The 21,721-nt window shown below is 49.7% G+C and overlaps 1 protein-coding gene across 4 annotated transcripts in view; it reads right to left on the bottom strand.

Annotated features, from left to right (window-relative positions):
• The window catches only part of AATK (apoptosis associated tyrosine kinase), a 618,216-nt gene that overhangs the window by 89,515 nt on the left and 506,980 nt on the right, over positions 1-21,721 (bottom strand). For all 4 annotated transcript variants that reach the window (XM_069655173.1, XM_069655172.1, XM_069655174.1 and 1 more), the window contains exons 5-7: positions 16,523-16,641; positions 13,452-13,539; positions 6,982-7,115 (exon numbers count right to left, since the gene is read on the bottom strand). In XM_069655173.1, coding sequence (XP_069511274.1) covers positions 6,982-7,115; positions 13,452-13,539; positions 16,523-16,641 — 341 coding nt within the window. The remainder of the gene's footprint in view (positions 1-6,981; positions 7,116-13,451; positions 13,540-16,522; positions 16,642-21,721) is intronic.

Genomic DNA, 21,721 nt, shown 5'->3' with positions numbered 1-21,721 from the left:
AGAAGAAGTATCCGCGCGTGGAATTACATGGCCGAAGCCAGACCCAGGAGCGCTGGTGAATTCGGCCTGTTCAGGTCGATGCGGAAAAAGGGGCCTGGGTGTGGCGCCGGAAGGCGGAGTCAGGGCAGCATATGCTCCCAGAGCTGCACGCATCTAAATTTAAAGGGGAAGAAGGTTTTTTTCTGGTGAAAAGGGTTCTGTCTCCCGTCCCTAGGAAGGGACGCCCATGCAGTATGGAAGAAAGGGGATGGGACGTAAGAGTACAGGGACTGTAGGGTTGCAGATACAGACCCTTAAGTGCAGGGGGCGCCCAGAGGCAGTGGAAGGGCAACTGGACATACAGGAACTTGGGCCCGAGTTTCAGTGGGTGGCCAGGTGACCAGTATGCAGAGCAGTCAGGGACATCAGCAAGGGAGAAGAAGAGAGAAAGCAGAAGCAAAGAGGAAGGTCTTGAGTTGCTTCGGAACCGGAGGTGGTTATGCTCAAGTTTGAGAGAGACAGGGAGGCTGGTCCAGAGGGAGGACCAAGCCAAGGAAAGAGAAATACCCCCCACTCTCTGCTTGGAGAAGCGACTGACCCTTAGAGAGTTGGAGGTGGATGAGCGGAGGGCTCAAGAAGAGCCTTGTGGACGATGCAAAGGGTCTTGAACTTGATCCTTGCAGCCACAGGGAGCCGGTGGAGAGATTTCAGTGCTGGAGAGATACGATCGCTGGGCTTGAGGCCAAGGACAAGTCTCGCAGCTCTGTTCTGGATAAGTTGTAGAGGTTGCAGAGTAGAAACAGGAAGATTAAAGAAGAGGCTGTTGTAATAGGAAGAGGCTGTTGCAATAGTCCAGCCTAGAGAGGACCAGGACTCTGGAGTCAGTGAGCTTCTGGGGAAAAGTGAGAAAAGGCAGAATACCTCTGAGGAGGTGCAGCTGATAGTGAGACTTCTTAGAGATGTCAGAGATGTGAGGAGAGAAGGAGAGGGTGGAGTCGAAGATGACACCAAGATTCTTAGCCTCACAGGAAGGAGCAGGAAGAGGGCCCAGGGTGGGCAGCCAGAGAGAGAGGAAAGGAGGGAGCAGGTGTCCCAATGAGGAGGATCTCAGTCTTACTGGCATTAAGGAAGAGATCATTGGTGGCACACCATTCCTGAATTTTGGCCAGACATTCAGGTATGAGAGTAGGATCAGAAGTGGCTGAGGGAAGCCTGAAGGAGAGCTGGGTGTCATCCGCATAACACTGAAAGTTAGAGCAGAAAGAAGCGATGCTGTGGGCAAGAGGTGCCATATAGTGGTTGAAAAGCCAGGGAGAGAGGTTGGACCCTTGGGAACACCACAAGTAGAGAAAGATAGAAGAGAGGAAAGACTCAAGTAGGACCTGGGAGGGTCGGTCAGTGAGAAAGGGTGTCAACCAGGCCTGGGCCTGACCAGGGATGCCCACGATGCACCTTGTTGAAAGCAGAGGATAGATTGAGGAGAATGAGGACAGAAGGAAGGTTAGAGTCAAGATTGGACAGCAAGACTTCATGGGTGTTCAGGAGAGCAGTTTCCATGCTTCTTGCAGCTCTGAAGTCAGAGTGGTGGTCGTGGAGACAACCCACAGATTCAGTGTAAAGATTAAGTTGAGAGATGGCTAGCTTTTCCAGGAGTTTGCCCAGGCAAGGAGTGATGGAGATCGGGTGATAGTTAGCCGGAGAGGAAGGACCGGCAGATGGCTTCTTAAGAAGGGGGTGAACAAGGGAGTGCTTAAGGTGGGAGGGGAAGGTTCTAGTGGCCAAAGAGGGGAATTGCCACATGGTGAATTCAGTAAGTGCCCCCCAGCCCCCATTCCCTCCACTTACCTGCTTTTTCGCTCCTCTTCGGGTAGCGGACACACTGGAGACACTTCTGTCTCCAGCACCCCGCTCCCGATCTGCGACACACCGCCATGGAAATTAAGAAGGGACTGCGCATGGTCCCTTCACCAGTTTCCATGGCAGGCAGTTTTATTGTTTATGTTTATTTTTACTATTTACAATGCCGCCATGGAAAGGGCGAACGGACTATGTTTTCCCTTACTTGGCGGCCATTTTGTAACTTTTTTTTGTTGCTTAACAGAGTTTTTCGCAACAGAAATAAATGCTTTTAGTACCCAGTTCTTACGTGCCGGGGTACTAATAGCAATAAACCATTAGCAGGAGGGGCAAAATCACTTCAGGTAATGCCCCAGGGCCTTCGTTAAGGCCCTCGCTTTGCTCAGGGCTTATTGCGTAAATGGTAAACACAGGAAGCTAAGCCTGCAGTCTAAAATGCTCATTGTGATTTCTCTGTGCAGCCTTGTAATAAGAGCCTAATGCCTGTGCCCATTTACCAACATCTAGTTCACTCCTAGACTATGCTCTGGGGGGTGGGAGGGGCGAGTTTATGTAATTCTGGCCTCCACTCTCTGGAAACTGACTTCCCTTCAGATCCCTACATCTCATCTTTCGTAAACTCTTTAGCCACAGCTGCCTCTTCTAATTGGCTTCAGTGTCCCTCCTTCCAGGGCCAAGCACAAGAGATCACTGTGGTGTTGGAAGTTCCACTCAGCACATTATAAATAATTATTACAAATACAGGACGTTGCACCTTTATCCATTATATTTCTTACAGTACTCTAGCCCACCTTTTAAAAAAATGCTTCTCGCATTTGGCTCCTTTCTAACACCTAGGTCCACACTCTCCATGTGCCACCTAACCTGACACTGGGTATCTGCTCCCCCCACCCCCCACACACCGTTTCCTCCCCTGGTTGCTTGTAGATTACCTGCTGCCAAATTGCCCACCCTCTCGCTGCCCCATTGTGAGCTTGCGGCTCCCTTGCATCTCTGCTTCCTGCACTGTGTCCTTCCCCCTATGATTGTAAAGTGCTCTTTTGCTTCCCAAACGGAAGCTAGGTTCGCACTCAATACATGCCATAATAATTGTATGCTCCTTTTTGGGATGGGGACCCCGATAGGTGTCGACACCTGAAACAAGGCATCCGTTTTCAGTGGCCTCTCCTCTGCCATTCAACTTGTTACTGCACCCCTGTCTGCCTCTGGTACGTGGTGACTGTGCCCCCCCCACCCCTCTCTTGCCCCCCGTGATGTGACTGTGCCCCCCCACCCCTCTCCTGCCCCCTGTGTTTGTGTGTATACCCTCTCCCCCCCTGTTCCCCTGTATTTTGCTGTGTGCCCCCTCCCCCCACCTGCCCCATCCTTTTTTTTTTTTCATTGCTGGGGCTGTCTTGATTCACCATCAATAACTTTTGCCAACACTTGGATTGACTTTGGAAACTGACTCTTGGAGCTTCACCCCCTCAACTCTCATTCTTGACCTTCCCTGGATCTCCCACTCAGGTTGGCCCCGATTCATGCTGTGTCCATGGTTTTCGTGAACTCCTTGCCTACATTTTTTGTTTGCTTGCAACATTAGGTGCCTCACTGACACCTGCAACTATTTTTGCTCGCTCCTCTGCTTTTTTTTCTCTGCTTTATTCTGTTCTCTTCTCACTTCCCCCTTCTCTCCCTCTCCTCCGCCCCTTACTTTTTCTATGCACTTACTCTATCTGAATGGTCCCTGGACCTAGTATGATAGTAACTTTGTTTGTCTCCCCCCCTCCTTACTTGTTATTTCCCCCCCCCTATCCCTCTCCAGCACTATCTGAAATGTCGTCAGGCCTAGTACCATAGGCGCCTGTTTCGTTCCTCTCCCCTTCTCCTCTTCTTGGGTATTCTCCTGCTCTACCAGAAATCTTGTGAGGCCTAGTGCCATAGGCGCCTGTTTCGTTCCTCTCCCCTTCACCTCCCCTTGGGTATTCTCCAGCTCTACCAGAAATGTCGTCAGGCCTAGTACCATAGGCGCCTGTTTCGTTCCTCTCCCCTTCTCCTCCCCTTGTGTATTCTCCGACTCTACCAGAAATCTCGCAAGGCCTAGTACCATAGGCGCCTGTTTCGTTCCTCTCCCCTTCTCCCCCCCTTGTGTATTCTCCGGCTCTACCAGAAATGTCGTGAGGCCTAGTACCATAAGCGCCTGTTTCGTTCCTCTCCCCTTCTCCTCCCCTTGGGTATTCTCCGGCTCTACCAGAAAAGTCGTGAGGCCTAGTACGGTTGTCACCTGCCCTTCTCACATTTCCTTCCTATTTGTGTCTTAGCACTTGCACCATCTGAAATCTCGCTATGCCGAGTAAGAGTTATTTTTCACATTCTTGTTGTTCATGGCCTGTAAGAATGTCTGTATTTCCCCTTGTTCCCTCCCTTGTCCTGAAGCGCTTTGAAACACATTGTGTATAGGTGCTATACAAATAAACCATCATGTCATATGATATCAATTAATGGCCCTCGAGCGGGAAGCGATGACTGACACTTCACCTTTGCAGATGCAAATGGCTAGACAAGCGCTTTGCTGCCCACCGCTAACCGATTTGGACCCCAGTTGACCACCCTATTGCCAATTGAAGGATGTGTATGCCCTGATGCCCGCGGGCTATCGGCGCATTATAAATAAATAAATATGTAACATTAGCTAGAGCTGCGTTTGATTCGGAGCAATATGGAAGGCTTCCAGCCTTGATCTACCTTCCTGTTCACGCAGTCCGAAGACTCACCAAGGGTCGTCTTGTCTGGCTTTCCTCCTGTGGAACCTGTATGGCGCCTGCCACCCACGTTGCATCAGTTTATTAAACACATCCTTCTGTTGGGAATGATGCTGTGCTTTGCCCCACCGGGGCCAAAGCCTCCCTTCTCCAGTGCTCCAAGCAATCTACGTGGTCGGGGAACGAATGAGGCTGGAGTGGTGTTGCCACCACTTCTGTAAACTCCATTGGGCCACACTTCCGGTTCTGAAACGGTCCATTGGGGTCTCTTATATGACCGCGGTAGCAACATTGGTTGCAAATTCAAGCTGAAAATATTCATTGAGTTATGCAGATTCATAAAATGTGGACCAAGGCCCGATTCATGGAATTTTTTTGCACTTTTCAAAGTGACTTTGCACTGCAGAAAAGTGACTTTGCGCTGCCAGCACAAACCCTGATTCATGGAACTGCAGTGTGTTTTTGCAGTGCAAAATTACTTTGAACTGCAAAAATACACTTTGCACAGTTTCATGAATCAGGTTTTGTATTGGCAGTGCAAAGTTACTTTGAACCGTGCACAAAAATTCCACGAATCAGGCCCTAAGTTTGAACGCAAGTTGGGCAATTCAAGTTACCTGGGAAATTGCCGCCAGGTGGTGACATGTCCAATAAATGCACCCTGAGTAAAATCAAACACTTTCCCCAAATATTCTAGGACTGGAGTTTATAATATAAAATGTTACCCCTCCTAGAATATTTGGGCAAAATATTTTAGGTATCAGATATAAGAAAAGTCGCCGACCAGCCAACTTTTACAAGGCGACATTATCACATGGAACCATTCACTGTATTTACTGACTTTACACCAAGGCTAGTTTCTGCCTTTACCCTAGCCCACCCTCTCAGACAATAAAGTGGACCCGATTAGAGGAAGAATGAGGAAAGTTGAGGGACGTGGGCACATGCAGGCGAGATGAGGTGGGTTTGGGGGGACCAGAGACGGGTGTATCAAATGGTAGCAAGAAGATAGAGATGAAGGAGACAAACAGAATCAGGACATGATCATGTGACTTCACAGCGAATGAGCATTGGCAATCATGGAAAGGAAGGGACCAATCATTTGAGGATGTGGAGCAGGAAAGGAAGCGGCACACACAGCAGAGAAGAAAACACAAGTTCAAGACAGAACATTGGCAGCAGAGGAACTGCGAGAGCAGAGTAAAGACAGGGCCTCCATTCAGTTCTCCGTCGGTCGTCCATCGTCGAGATCACAGTGTGCGCCAAGGCATTTCCATACTGCAGGCCAGGCGAGGCTGGAAAAGGAGACATGCGCCATCCAACTGCACGCGAAGCCAACGGTCCCCCTCTTCAACAAAATCACTGATGCTGGAGTCTGCATGTCCCACTCACTCAGCATCAGGATATTGTTGCAGAGAATTGACCGGTCCAGAACCGCAGCCATCCCAGCCAGGCGGGGGAGAGCATCAGAATACCATACACCAGTGGAAATGTCAGGAAACCACAAACCCTCCCCCCAGAGAGGATACAGATGGTACAGGCGCTCTCCCTTTCCAGAAAGGGCACTTTGCATGATTGCCAGTAAATGAGAATGCAAGCATGCTTAGAATGGACAGGAAACGAGGACACGGGACTGTGCAGGAACAGGCACTTAACATAGGACTCCAGAGAACGGACAAGCAGGACTGTTAAGAGAGGCCATGAATTTAGCACGCAGGGCTGACTCCAAGCGACAGAGAGAGTATACAAATAACCAAACACATCAGATAGCCTGCTCAGAATGGAGCGGAAGTGAGCACTTCACCAGTCAGGAAGTGAGCACACCGAACTGCTAAGGACAGGAAGTGAGATCACAGAACGATACAAGACTCACACTGCTTACAAAGGATCGATGCAGTGAGGCAAGAAGGGCTCAGGCAAGACCTCTGAAGATGGAGAGTCCGACAGGACTTCACAAGCACAAGACCAGCTGGGACAGCGTTCGTTTAAGTGGCTGAATTCCTATGGTCTGTCTTCTCAAACTGTAAGGCTAGGGTTAGGCGAGTTGGTTACTCATGTTGAAGTCTTCACATTTTAGTAAGGTTGTATTTGCCATGTTGTGGTTGCTTTGCTATAAAGTGCATCAGCACACAAAAGCCTGCTTTGTGCTGTATGAAACAGCTCAATTAAATACATTACACACAGAGTCCCTCCTAGGACAGAGAAAACATGAGCATGCAAGACCCTCTGGACCTTGAAGGGCTGCGTGGGGTGTGCATGAAATGACCATATGGGTTTGCTCAGGGTGGACAGAACGCGGAACCCCAGGACTGTCGTTCGTTCAACTCACTCACCACTCACCTCAGTCGGTTCTCCCGGGTACATGAGCACATTTCGCCTCGCAGGCGCCACGGAGGGACCTTACCTGTGCACATAGTTGTTTCTGTGTAGGTGTTGGAGACCACACGATATCTCACAGGCCATCCTCTGCAGGGTCAGGGGGTCCAGGGCCATGGGGTCGGCTGCCCGACAGCTGCGAAGGTAGCTCTTCAAGTCACCCTGTTCAGCAGGAGAAATGGATAGGAAAACTTAAGTCCAGACCAATGACCCGTTAAAATTGTACGTTTTACATTTTTTAGAGCCATTTGCCTCAAAGAAACTGGCGGGATAGAATATGAGGTTTCCTTCATGGTAACTGGTTTCAAGCTCACGAGTGATGTCAACGGCCACTGTCTAGGAGCGAGGCTAAATGTTGCTTTTTGAGCTGTTCGCCAAAAGTGTCCATAGCCAGTACCCCTATCACGCACAAGCCACCGGTCCATCAGAGGCGCGTTCGTAGACAGCGAACGGGGAACTGGTAGTAGGGGGTTATCATTAAGAGGGAGCAGGAGACGAGCAGCACAAGACAAAGCACAACACGTTATTTTTCACTCATTCCCGAGTCCATGCATCCGATGAGAGGCGGGGAACCTCCAGACAGAAAGAATGAAAGACGACAAAAAGGAGATAGCCAGGCCTCAGGCAAAGGTGTCCTTGAGAGCGCCCTGACACATCTGCAATTTACTCCAAGAGGACGCATCTAATGAGCGATGCCTGCACGAAGGAGAGTAGAGTGGATCATGTGTCTTACAAATGCCCCCAATACAGGGGTCTGCAACTTTTGGCTCTCCAGATGTTTCGGGTGTCCACTTCCATTAAACCAATCCAGCAGAGTCGCAAGTGAGGGTTCATGGGGGTTGTAGTCCAAAACATCTGGAGACCCAGAGGTTGCTGACCTCTGCCCTAATGGAGAATGCTGGAAAAAAGACCACCAATGCCGCTATGGGAGAATATGCACAGACCAAAGACACCCATCAAAACAATATTTTGTAGAGAATCGTCCTGAGGGTTTTGAAAGGGTTTGCAGTAACCTGTGGCTTCTTTGGAATGAGGTCTATTTACTGTATGATCTAATTTTGTAATCCTGATAGAGGTTTTCCTGATTTGTGGTTTTATTTTATATATATATATATATATATATATATACACACCATTCTGATTCTTTTTAGTTAGGCCCCCACTTTTGAAAAATACAGACTGTTCACAGGGTAGGGCCCAAGAGACAAGGGCCAGGGTCCAGGCCAAGGGACGTCCTAGTGGCCCTAGTGTCCTACACAATGAAGGAGGACCTACTTCGCGCAGCAAGGGGTCAATGAGGAGTGCCAATCAACGGGGCCATCTTTAGCAGGACCTGGCGCTATCCACTCTACAAAAAAGGAGGGACATGAACCCAGTGACTAAAGCCTTGATCGCTAAGAAGAGCACAAGTGGACGTTCCCGTTGGGGCTCCTCTTCCAGTGGGAAGTTTGACAACAGCGAGTCATGACATGCCAAGAAGGTTTGTCGGTGATGAACTTCGAGGAAGAAGAAAGGAACCTGCAGCGAATATCTAGACCCTCGTCCCCTAACGGGAGCATCAAACCGTGGGAATGGCTGGGAGTTCAGGGAAAGAGGGGCAACAGAGGCATCAAATTGAGGGGGCCCCAGCTCAAGACGGGCAGGGTACTTCCCACCGAGGGATAATGACAATCACTGGGGTCTTGAGAGGTAACACAATATCTGAAGCATACCACTTAAGGGACCCTGAGCATAGTGAAACAACCAGAAAACCTGCTCCCCCATGGAATGTATGTGCGGTATTCTTTACACCGAGTTTGTACAAGTTTAAAAATGGCAATAAAAACAAATAAAAAAAAACACTGGACATGATATAAAAATTCTAGCTGTGGCTAGTGGTGACATTGGACGCATGGTCTTAATGGATCAGAAATCAGGCACAGGCGGGTGGAGGTGTGGGGAGGGGTATGTTTGTACAAGTTTAAAAATGCCAATAAAAACAAAACAAAAAAAGTGCAAACTATAATTGAGACACTCTGCTGCGTCTATATTTGGATGGTAAAAAGCACGGGCGACCCTCACTTGGAGGATTACTACTGAGCGGCGCAGCTCAGGATTATGGTATACCACGTAAGGAATAACCCCGACCAGCAATGGGTGGTATACCACGTAAGGAATAACCCCGACCAGCAATGGGTGGTATACCACGTAAGGAATAACCCCGACCAGCAATGGGTGGTATACCACGTAAGGAATAACCCCCGACCAGCAATGGGTTACGCTGGAGAATGAGGTTTTGGCCCCGGTCTTGGTTGGGGAATGGTTGTGGGCCCCAACATGCAATCTCCGAAAAGGATTTATAATCACCCGGGATTACATCTGCCACGGGACCTATGTGGGCTACGGGAAGGTACGCAAGGTCCACGTGGACCACCACTCAGTGGGATGTGGGCTCCCCGATTAGGGATCATATCTAAGACCCCCTACGATTTTAAAAATGGTATGAGGGCGGCCTCTCTCGGTTGGGTGAGCTCTGGGATAGAGGAGAGTACATCAGCGTGGAGGAAACGACAGAAGGCCTTAGATGCACAACTGGTCCCCTCTTTCCCGTACCTTCAGCTTAAAGGTGTCCCGGCAGATCCCAGATGGAGGGAGAAGCTGAAAAGCAGACCAATCACCTTCAAGATAATTCTGGATAGGCACACGGGCACAACCAGCATCATACCCAAAATGTACACAGCCCTTCAGAAAGACAGCGTAATCGCAAACCACTGCGCCTAGGCGTCGAGGGGCGGCAGACCCAGCATGGGATGCATCCGATGAACTACGGTCTCATCTTTGTCAGGGAGTATGGAGATGATCAGTCCCTAGGCATCATAAAATGCATACCTTTAAACTCTTGGATAGGTGGCAATAGACCCACATCCCCCGGAAGTTAGCCAAAACAGACGCCGTCTCTCCTCAGAGTGAGAATCGGGAGCAAAAGTGAACTGCAGAAGCAACGCGTTCCATTTTATTACTGCAATCTTGCACCCAAAACTGTAAGGCCAGCCTACGTCCAATGGTCCACCAACCCAAGGAAAAGGGCAGCGATTATGGCTTTCAGAGCAAATCTTTTGTTCACTGGGGAAAGGCATTTTTTTCACCAAAGAATCGCACTGAGAGGAGGAGCTGTCCTTGCTGCGAGAGTGATAGGAATGACTTGCTGCACTCACTTCCTGTTTTTCTGTCCTACTTTAGCAAAACCAGGGAAAGATGTCATAACTCCAGCATTAAGAGCATCCAACCATGGACACGTGCAACCAGCACTTAGGTTTTTATTGTCAGTCCCAGACCTGCCGACGGCCCACAACGTGTACATTGAGCGAGCCATCATGTTGCGCAGGCAATTCTTATCAAAGAATGATTCTAGCTTACTTTTACAGATCGCAGGATGTTGATTGTATTTAAATGGATTTTACGGCTGTATTATTTTTATTGTGTGTTTTTTAATGGTAATTTTCATTTCCGAATAAAGATTTTATCTGCCTTAGCCAAACTGATCTGAGGCACTGAACTGCTCGGTGGGAGGGCATGTGGAACACTGGGGTCCTATTGGGACATGCAGTGGGAACGCTCACAGGTGCAGTCCTATTGAAAGTAAGTCTTTGCCTGGATAAAGGAGGGAGAGGGGGGTGATGGGAAGCTCTGCACTCTTTGGTATGGCCGAAGAAGGTGACTACTTAAATTCAATTCCTCACATGGCACACATCTTGATTTTAGCAGCAAGGGTTTGCATGGCCATCCCCTGGAAACGTTCCTACCTAGCCACGTCGCAGGAACGGGCAAGGGAAGGTGAAGAACTATGTGGGATGGAGAATCCCACGGCCCTGTTAGAAAACTCGAAGAGCAGCGAGCATGAAAGGGCACCTTCCTGGAGAGAGGCCTTGGCGGTCCACGCGAACCCAACACAGACGAAGACTCTGGATCTGGGGCCCGACAACCATGGAGGGGAATTAAGGCGCCTCAACCCGCTGACTTCAGAACACATAAAGAAGACAGACATGCTTGCGAGAGCAAGCACACCACTGGAATTGAGCATTTTGGCTGGGGAGGATGCATGGGGATAGAACAGTGTTAAGGGTACGAGTTGAATTGAAAGGAAGACTGGATAATTCAGGTTGGGTTGCCTTTCCTTTTTTTCTCTGTTTTCTTTTGCCTCAAGTCATGTATTCAGTACTAGTGTGAAAGTCTGTGTACACGGGCTAAAGTGCAGGTTTTCATTAACACAGTTGGACCCCTATATATCCTAAGGCAACAGCTCCCTCTAGCGGTGACAAAAAGGCAAAGCTATGCAAAAAGGACCACTTTATAGCCTAAGGCAACAGCTCCCCCTAGCAGAGCATTCTGCGCATTTGGACAGCCTCTACTTGCGCATGACTGCATCGGACAAACATACATCTAGCCTTTTATATTATTACTAATGCAGAAGACCGTGTAAGGGCGATAAGTCCTCTTAAGGCCCTCGGCCACTTCGCCATCTGTACCGCCTTGCATTATCTAATGTAATGTATACTGCTATCCGATGACCTTTGCTATGTAACGTCTGTAACCCTTTACACCACTTGTATTGGGCCAAAGTGCAGGTCTACATCAACACAGTTGGATCACTATATATCCTAAGGCAACAGCTCCCTCTAGCAGCGAGAACAGGCGATGGTACTGCATCAGACAAACATACAGGACAAACACAGATCTGGCCTATTATTATATTGTTAGATAAGAGAATGAGGACAATTACTGTTGTGAAACAAGATCGTTCATTCCTTCTCTGTGTTGTTACCGCATGAAACAGGAAGTTCTTTGTAGCTTTTGTTATCAATAAAAAAGCTACAGGGGGGAAAACACACTTAAGTATATAGCCCGGAATGGGGCACCAAACCACTTTCAAAAATGCATTTCACTGATGAATATTCTATCAATGAGGTTTATTCTAAATATTGAATTTGTAGTTTTTGTAATGAAGAGACCGACTTCCTCAAAGCTAGATCTGCTTCTGGCTCTTAATGGCTGATACAGCCAGGTTCTGTGCTTTACCCTGCTTTTCTGGGTACACACACACTATCCCACTACATGCCACTGACATGCACACCGAATAGAACACGGGCCTCAGATGCGCTCGCTTGATGGTAGCAAACAGATGAGGCAGCTTAGCCTCTTTGTACGCAAACTGGGTCCTGGGCACGATTGCTCCGCGAGGGGGATATACTTCATGGAGCCAGTGTTTCAACACCTGATGCAAGTAAGAACCGTTCTACTGGACCTTCAGAAGAAAACTAAAAACCTGCCCTTTCGTGCAAGGGCGATAAGTCCTCTTAAGGTCCTCGGCCACTTCGCCATCTGTACCGCCTTGCATTATCTAATGTAATGTATACTGCTATATGATGACCTTTGCTATGTAACGTCTGTAACCCTTTACAGCACTTGTATTGTAATGACTCATTCACCTCAATTGATAAGCAATAATGTATTGATACATTTACTTTACTGTAACTGATATGAAGAATGCGGCCAGATACCCTTGGGTTAGGTGCGCTATATAAGTAAACAAATAAACAAATAAATAAACAAATAAACAACGTACGTGCAACTTTGTGGTACCTATTTTTGTATCCCTTTGGAGGGAGGACCGTAAGACTAGGGATAGAGAACACAGATTTCTGAATGGTCCGCGAATGTCCTGGAGACGGCAGCGCCTTGCCCGCTACCAATGCTGTGCTCCGGCAACTCATGGTGAAGGGTCCGGCCTCCTGAACCTGGGACCCCCACCCTGCACTGCATCTTTGTCAGATCGCATCCTAGGAGCCTTGGCACAGTCTCAGCACAATGAAGGCAGCGTTCATCAACAGTGGAGAAATAAATCGGTCCCCCGCATAGGCCTTGGAAGAGGGGGCTGCCTCCAGTTGCCCCAACCAGCTGCTTGTAGGGGACACATGCCTTTCATCTGAACTGGGGAGGTATCGTCTAACAGAGCAAGAAGAACAAACCAGCAAGAAACGCAATAAAAAAGGGAGTTGATAAATGTGGAAACTAGGGGTGGGGGCTGCGGGGTGCAAGCCCAAGGGCTGTATGTGCGCTATACAAATGTAAAAAATAAAATAAATAAGTGAGAGGCTGAGTAGCACAACATGCCCAAATTGCAGCGGCAGTGAATGCACACTGCTGTGGTGAACAGTCCAAGCAATATCCAGTCTAGCACTAATGTGGTGGTTGCTTTGGGTATGTAATAGTAGTACCATTTATTTATTAAGCACAACTCATTACCAGGAAAACCAGTTTCAAGGCGCTGTGCGAAATGCATACGATCCAAAGCAAATAAATAACATACGCAGGCAAAAGAATGCATATAAAAGCCAAACAAAGAAACAGCGTGTACTCGAGGCGCCTGATGCAGGCGTGCCAGGCCTTCTCTCATTACGCCTGCCCCCTCCACGACCCCATTAGCCACGGACGCCAAGGCTCGCCCATCACAGCACTCACCAGTGGACAGAACTCCATCACCAGCAGGTAGGGCGTCACCTCGGCACACTGCGCAAGGCACTGCAGCAGGTTTGGGTGCTGGAGGGCCCTGCAGCAGGAGAGAAAGCTGTTAGGATAGAAGTCCGCGTTACAGCCTGCAGGCAGCCCTTTAATGCGCTATGTATCCGGCACCAGCACTAAATAAGCGGCCTCTTGGGGTTAATAACGAAACTCTAGATGGTGCTCCCATGCGAATGCCGGCATCATTTCCTCCCCGCCCCTAACTTGCCGCTCTTCTTTCCCTTCTAGGGGTCCCCCCAAACCAGCTCTCTGCCTCCACTTCACACAAACCCCCATCTATACCTACCCTACGCCCCCTTTATACATTTATATTTAACCATAATGCTTTTTGGGGATTTTCAGGGACTTTTGCCCCTTTTCAGACTTTGCGCCAGGCTTTGCTCACACACCAGTGATCTGGGTGAGTCATTCACGGTGTATTGTGCCACCCTTGGCCCAGGCACCCCGATGAGGAGGCACGGATTGTGCCTTGCTTTGCCTACACACCCCGGTGAGTTGCGCAGGGCACTTTTTATTGAGCCCCAGTGTGCCGGTCGGGGGTGTCTTTGTTACAGAGTCATTGGTAAACATTTCCAACTGGGCAAAAAGAACAACCTTTGGGGGGTAAGCCATTCATACACCCAGGAAGAAATGGGCATCATGCCAGGCAAGGCGCATGCCCATCTGGGAAGGGTTTATGCCTGGTTTACTGTAGCATACATTTTTATATGAGGTGATTTTGGTAAAAATAACCATTTAAAGCAATTACAAAACAGGCAGTGATTAAGACCGAGAGTAAACAGCTCTGCATGCTGGATACTGATTCACAAATACCTGAGCGGGGTATGCCACCCTATGTGGTGCCAGGCTGCACGCTCACACCCGTGGCCTGCGTAGGGCATTGCTCATTATGCCAGGTTGCGAGGGGGGCACTGCTTACTGTGCCCGGCTGGTCTTGCGTTCATCAGTGACCGGGTGCGGTGTGGTTCACTGATGGGCAAAGCATTGTGTATTGTGCCAGGTTGGGTCCATGTAGGTTTGGCATGGGATATGGCATTGTGCTAGGCTGGCAAACAGAAGCCAGTGAGGGGGTCTGCGTTGTTTGCTGTATCGGGGTGGGCTCATAAGCACACAGGGGATGTTGCTAGTTGGGCTCCCACCTGGAAGTGGGTAAAGCAGTTTACACTCAGAGACTGAGGGCACAGGGCATTATTGTGCTAGTTTAGGTTTGCGTAAGAGGAGCTAGGGCAGGGGTCTGCAACCTTTGGCTCTCCAGATGTTTTGCACTACAACTTCCATCATCCCTAACCAGCATAGTCAATGGCAGATATCAAGGGGTTTGTAGTCTGCAATATCTGGAGAGTCAAAGGTTGCAGGCCCCTGAAGTAGGGCATTGTTTATTGTGCCAGTTCATCTAATAGACACATGTACGGAAGAGCAGCGTGGCTTGCAGTGCCAGGCAGGATTGATAGAGAGCTGTGGGTAGGTTTGGCATTGTTCACTGTGTCAGACTACGCGCACAGACAGCTGTCAGGCATTTGTTCAGGACCCACTGGGTCAGCAAACAAATAGGAGTTGTTGTGCCAGGCTGGGCTTAGAGACACTCGAGAACATGCACAACTTCAGTTACTATGCAGGCTTGACTCATGGAGACCTGTGAGGAGGGAATGCCAGGCTTGACTCATGGAGGCCTGTGAGGCGGGAATGCCCGGCTTGACACATGGAGACCTGTGAGGCGGGAATGCCCGGCTTGACACATGGAGACCTGTCAGGAGGGAATGCCCGGCTTGACACATGGAGACCTGTCAGGAGGGAATGCCCGGCTTGACACATGGAGACCTGTCAGGAGGGAATGCCCGGCTTGACACATCGAGACCTGTGTGGCGGGAATGGCCGGCTTGACTCATTGAGACATGTGTGGCGGGAATGGCCGGCTTGACTCATGGAGTCCTGTGAGGAGGGAATGCCAGGCTTGACTCATGGAGTCCTGTGAGGAGGGAATGCCCGGCTTGACTCGTGGAGACCTGTGAGGTGGGAATGCCAGGCTTGACACGTGGAGACCTGTGAGGAGGGAATGCCAGGCTTGACTCATGGAGTCCTGTGAGGAGGGAATGCACGGCTTGATTCATGGAGACCTGCGAGGAGGGAATGCCAGGCTTGACTCATGGAGACCTGTGAGGAGGGAATGCCAGGCTTGACTCATGCGAGTCCTGTGAGGAGGGAATGCCCGGCTTGACTCATGGAGACCTGTGAGGAGGGAATGCCCGGCTTGACTCATGGAGACCTGTGAGGAGGGAATGCCCGGCATGACTCATGGAGACCTGTGAGGAGGGAATGCCATGGAGTCCTGTGAGGAGGGAATGCCCGGCTTGACTCATGGAGACCTGTGAGGAGGGAATGCCAGGCTTGACTCATGGAGACCTGTGAGGTGGGAATGCCAGGCCTGACTCATGGAGACATATGAGGTGGGAATGCCAGGCTTGACACGTGGAGAACTGTGAGGAGAGAATGCCAGGCTTGACACATGGAGACCTGTGAGGCGGGAACGCCAGGCTTGACTCGTGGAGAACTGTGAGGCGGGAATGCCAGGCTTGACACATGGAGACCTGTGAGGCGGGAACGCCAGGCTTGACTCATGGAGACCTGTGAGGCGGGAATGCCAGGCTTTACACATGCAGAGCTGTGAGGAGAGAATGCCAGGCTTGACACATGGAGACCTGTGAGGAGGGAATGCCAGGCTTGACTCATCGAGACATGCAAGGAGGGAATTCCAGGCTTTACACATGCAGACCTGTGAGGAGGGAATGCCAGGCTTGACTCATGGAGACCTTTGAGGAGGGAATGCCAGGCTTGACTCGGAGACCTGTGAGGAGGGAATGCCAGGCTTGACACATGGAGACCTGTGAGGAGGGAATGCCAGGCTTGACACATGGAGACCTGTGAGGAGGGAATGCCAGGCTTGACACATGGAGACCTGTCAGGAGGGAATGCAGGTTGGTCTGACGCATACATACCTCTAAGGTGGCACCCACCTGTAAGGCTGGGTCTCCTCCAGGAACTGCATCTGGTCCTGGACGCTGGCGCTGACCTTCAGCTCCTTCACCACCACCTGCGTGCTGCTCAGGCCGGAGTTCACCTCTCCCAGGAGCACCTGGAAGGAGGACGACAGGAGACACTGTGAACGCGCTTCCATGACGCAGCACGCGCCCTACCCCACCAGCATTTTACAACCTGGTACAACATCACACTGCATAAAACAAACAACCATAAACGAGCAGGTGGCTAGACTCCACAGGACCCACACATGTAGCAAAATCAATAGCTTCACCCTGATAGAGTGTCTCTCTCTCTCTCCCCCCTCTCTCCCTCTCTCTCCCTCCCTCTCTCTCTGACTCTACTTTCTAGACTACTATACTGCTTCCAAGTGCCTCCCTTTAAAGTCCCTCAAGCATTCTTCAGAACAGTTAACAAGATGGTATCACAATGTATATGGCAAAACAACCACCCTAGAATAGCCCTAGACACTCTGACAGCTCCTAGGTCAAAGGGAGGGTAGGACTACCGCATTTTGCCAAGTATTATGAGGCGGCTCAGCTGCGGGTCGCACGTGAATGGTTCTTGAATGATAGGTCTAAGCCAGAAACCAGGATGTTATTTTGCCCCGTGGATATTTTACCAGTATTTGCATGGAATGGATAAAAAAAGAAAACAGATCTTGATTGAATGCCGCCACTGGGGGGCGCTGCAGGACTTCGGCTGCTGCGCTCAGGCTAGGGGAAGCATCGGCAGGCATCTTGCAAAGTTAGCAAGTGTTGCTCACTTCAAAGTGTGAGTGCCGCCTCATCCATGGATCAAGCGAGTCTTGATAGGAGTGGCGGGCAAGCTGTTTGGCGGCACAGGAGCATGTGGGCGCTTGGGTGAGGGGTTGGGGATAGGGGACCCTAAAGCATAATGCTGAAAAGACAGCTCAGCACGTTATGCGATAGTGGCTGCAATGATATATGTTTACACCGTCCTTTTTTCCAATTACTACTGTAACATTTGCTGTTAAATGTGTTGTTTCGACCATGCATAGGATGCGGCACCCATGCTTCGCTAGGTGTGGGAATTTCTGCCCCCATAGCGAAAATCCAAAGTTGGCACCTACGTTCCTGGGGCGAAATCTTCGTTACGAATCAGACATAAACCTGCAGTACTTGACTTGTAAAAACGAAACCAGGAGAGATCGTAATCCAACAATGCCCCCTTGTGGACACAAGGGAAACCATTCCAATGTCTGAAAAGAGATGAAACTAGGAGAGATAATGGCCCACGTACGCTTCCTTGCACCCCGGTATTGGACATTGTGGAACTTCGACTAATGTCTTAATGTCTACAACAATGTTGCTTGAAGAAGAACAGCTTCATGTGAGCGATTTTTTTTCAAATAGAGTTGCATTCAAGTATGCCGTCAGTTTCTAGCTGCTCTCGGTCTTGCCAGCTATGAGAACTGAGTTTAACGGAGCTGAGACAGGCACACGTTTAGTGATTTGCACTGACTCTCACAATATGCTGGATTGGGGAAGTTCGGTTTAGACTTAAGGTCCCCGTCCGAGTAGACATTAGACAATCGCCACATCGCCCCCTAAACCGTGAAGACGTAGGCCTTTCGGCTCCAGGCAACAGGGACTTGACGTCCGGCCTCATTCCGTGGCAGGGGCAAATTAAACGTCGTGATAACATTACCAGTAGGAGAGTCAGGGGCGCAACGAAACCTACATTTCGGAAGCGGGGGGCGGGGTGAGGCGGGGGGCTAACTGGTGATGGGAGTGGCCCATTTAGAAAACGGGCGTGGAAAACGTCAAAGCTCCAGCCCCTCTGTTCTACCCCAAAGGTTTTCTGGCGTGGGGCCCACGTTTCAAATGGTAGTAGCCCAGCACGGCACATAGGCGCACATGCAATTACACATTCACTCATTCCTTTAAACATCCCATTTACCATACACTCGCTCATTTACATGCACACCCAGCCCCCATACATCACACACTCATTCACACCTACATTACGTTCTTGCACACATGCATGCACGCATGCGCAATGAGCTCATAAGCACTGCTAGTTTCAGGAAAGGCTTTCCTGACATCTCTGCCACACAAGAAGCAAGTGGGAACATCAGCCCCTTCCCCTCAGATGTGAAAGAGCACAAATCCGTGGGGAGGGGCCTGGTGTGTCCATTTGATTTTTGGTTGGCAGGGGGGTGAGGGAAGCATTCCTTGAAGCTAGCAGCTTTAAAGTTTTGCTGCGTTTGTCCAAATACATTTTTCTGCACAAACACAGCAACACTTTAAAGTCGCCTATTTGAGGAAAGGCTTCTTTCCCCCACTAACAGAAAAGTATGGCGTGCAACGCCATTGGGCTAATCGGGCTTCAGCTCACATTGGGGGGGGGGAGCGAAGTCCGATTAGCTCTATGGTGTTGTGGCCCGAGGAGAGGCCAAGAAGAGAATGTGTTAGAAAACAAAGGAGGGCTTCCTGGCATGTCCCTAACAAATTGGGTGTGCCGAGGCGGGAGGGAAGGAGGGCGGGGCTAGCATGGAATGGAACTTTATTAAGGAGCCGTAGGGAGGCTTAATCATGACCTGCATCAAACTTGCAGGCAAGTATGTGGCTAATACCAAGCAGTGCTAGCATGTGAGGCGAATGAAGCAGTGACGAGGCAAGTATGTGGCTAATACTATGTGGCTAATACAAAGCATTGCTAGCATGTGAGGAGAATGAAGCAGTGACGAGACAAGTATATGGCTAATACCAAGCAGTGCTAGCATGTGAGGAGAATTAAGCAGCGACGAGGCAAGTATATGGCTAATACCAAGCAGTGCTAGCATGTGAGGCGAATGAAGCAGTGACGAGGCAAGTATGTGGCTAATACTATGTGGCTAATACAAAGCATTGCTAGCATGTGAGGAGAATGAAGCAGTGACGAGACAAGTATATGGCTAATACCAAGCAGTGCTAGCATGTGAGGAGAATTAAGCAGCGACGAGGCAAGTATATGGCTAATACCAAGCAGTGCTAGCATGTGAGGCGAATGAAGCAGTGACGAGGCAAGTATGTGGCTAATACTATGTGGCTAATACCAAGCATTGCTAGCCTGTGAGGAGAATGAAGCAGTGATGAGGCAAGTATGTGGCTAATACCAAGCAGTGCTAGCATGTGAGGCGAATGAAGCAGTGACGAGGCAAGTATGTGGCTAATACCAAGCAGTGCTAGCATGTGAGGAGAATTAAGCAGCGACGAGGCAAGTATATGGCTAATACCAAGCAGTGCTAGCATGTGAGGCGAATGAAGCAGTGACGAGGCAAGTATGTGGCTAATACTATGTGGCTAATACAAAGCATTGCTAGCATGTGAGGAGAATGAAGCAGTGACGAGACAAGTATATGGCTAATACCAAGCAGTGCTAGCATGTGAGGAGAATTAAGCAGCGACGAGGCAAGTATATGGCTAATACCAAGCAGTGCTAGCATGTGAGGCGAATGAAGCAGTGACGAGGCAAGTATGTGGCTAATACTATGTGGCTAATACCAAGCATTGCTAGCCTGTGAGGAGAATGAAGCAGTGATGAGGCAAGTATGTGGCTAATACCAAGCAGTGCTAGCATGTGAGGCGAATGAAGCAGTGACGAGGCAAGTATGTGGCTAATACCAAGCAGTGCTAGCATGTGAGGAGAATTAAGCAGCGACGAGGCAAGTACGTGACTAATACCAAGCAGTGCTGGCATCTGAGGCAAATGAAGCAGCGACGAGGCAAGTACGTGGCTAATACCAAGCAGTGCTAGCATCTGAGGCGAATGAAGCAGCGACGAGGCAAGTACGTGGCTAATACCAAGCAGTGCTAGCATGTGAGGCGAATGAAGCAGTGACGAGGCAAGTAGGTGGCTAATACCAAGCAGTGCTAGCATGTGAGGCGAATGAAGCAGTGGCGAGGCAAGTACGTGGCTAATACCAAGCAGTGCTAGCATGTGAGGCGAATGAAGCAGTGACGAGGCAAGTACGTGGCTAATACCAAGCAGTGCTAGCATGTGAGGCGAATGAAGCAGTGACGAGGCAAGTATGTGGCTAATACCAAGCAGTGCTAGCATGTGAGGCGAATGAAGCAGGGACGAGGCAAGTATGTGGCTAATACCAAGCAGTGCTAGCATGTGAGGCGAATGAAGCAGGGACGAGGCAAGTATGTGGCTAACACCAAGCAGTGCTAGCATGCGAGGAGAATGAAGCAGTGAGGAGGCAAGTATGTGGCTAACACCAAGCAGTGCTAGCATGCGAAGAGAATGAAGCAGCGACGAGGCAAGTACGTGACTAACACCAAGCAGTGCTAGCATCTGAGATGAATGAAGCAGCGACGAGGCAAGTACGTGGCTAATACCAAGCAGTGCTAGCATGTGAGGCGAATGAAGCAGTGACGAGGCAAGTATGTGGCTAATACCAAGCAGTGCTAGCATGTGAGGCGAATGAAGCAGTGACGAGGCAAGTATGTGGCTAATACCAAGCAGTGCTAGCATGTGAGGCGAATGAAGCAGGGACGAGGCAAGTATGTGGCTAATACCAAGCAGTGCTAGCATGTGAGGCGAATGAAGCAGTGACGAGGCAAGTATGTGGCTAATACCAAGCAGTGCTAGCATGTGAGGCGAATGAAGCAGGGACGAGGCAAGTATGTGGCTAACACCAAGCAGTGCTAGCATGCGAGGAGAATGAAGCAGTGAGGAGGCAAGTATGTGGCTAACACCAAGCAGTGCTAGCATGCGAAGAGAATGAAGCAGCGACGAGGCAAGTACGTGACTAACACCAAGCAGTGCTAGCATCTGAGATGAATGAAGCAGCGACGAGGCAAGTACGTGGCTAATACCAAGCAGTGCTAGCATGTGAGGCGAATGAAGCAGTGACGAGGCAAGTATGTGGCTAATACCAAGCAGTGCTAGCATGTGAGGCGAATGAAGCAGTGACGAGGCAAGTATGTGGCTAATACCAAGCAGTGCTAGCATGTGAGGCGAATGAAGCAGTGACGAGGCAAGTATGTGGCTAATACCAAGCAGTGCTAGCATGTGAGGCGAATGAAGCAGTGACGAGGCAAGTATGTGGCTAATGCCAAGCAGTGCTAGCATGTGAGGCGAATGAAGCAGTGACGAGGCAAGTATGTGGCTAATACCAAGCAGTGCTAGCATGTGAGGCGAATGAAGTAGTGACGAGGCAAGTA

Source organism: Ambystoma mexicanum, chromosome 3q (genome assembly GCF_040938575.1).
Source record: "Ambystoma mexicanum isolate Mex_15411 chromosome 3q, UKY_AmexF1_1, whole genome shotgun sequence".
Classification (NCBI taxonomy): domain Eukaryota; kingdom Metazoa; phylum Chordata; class Amphibia; order Caudata; family Ambystomatidae; genus Ambystoma; species Ambystoma mexicanum.
The sequence above is the reverse complement of the archived record's forward strand: the minus strand, read 5'-3'. Positions and strand labels throughout refer to the sequence as shown.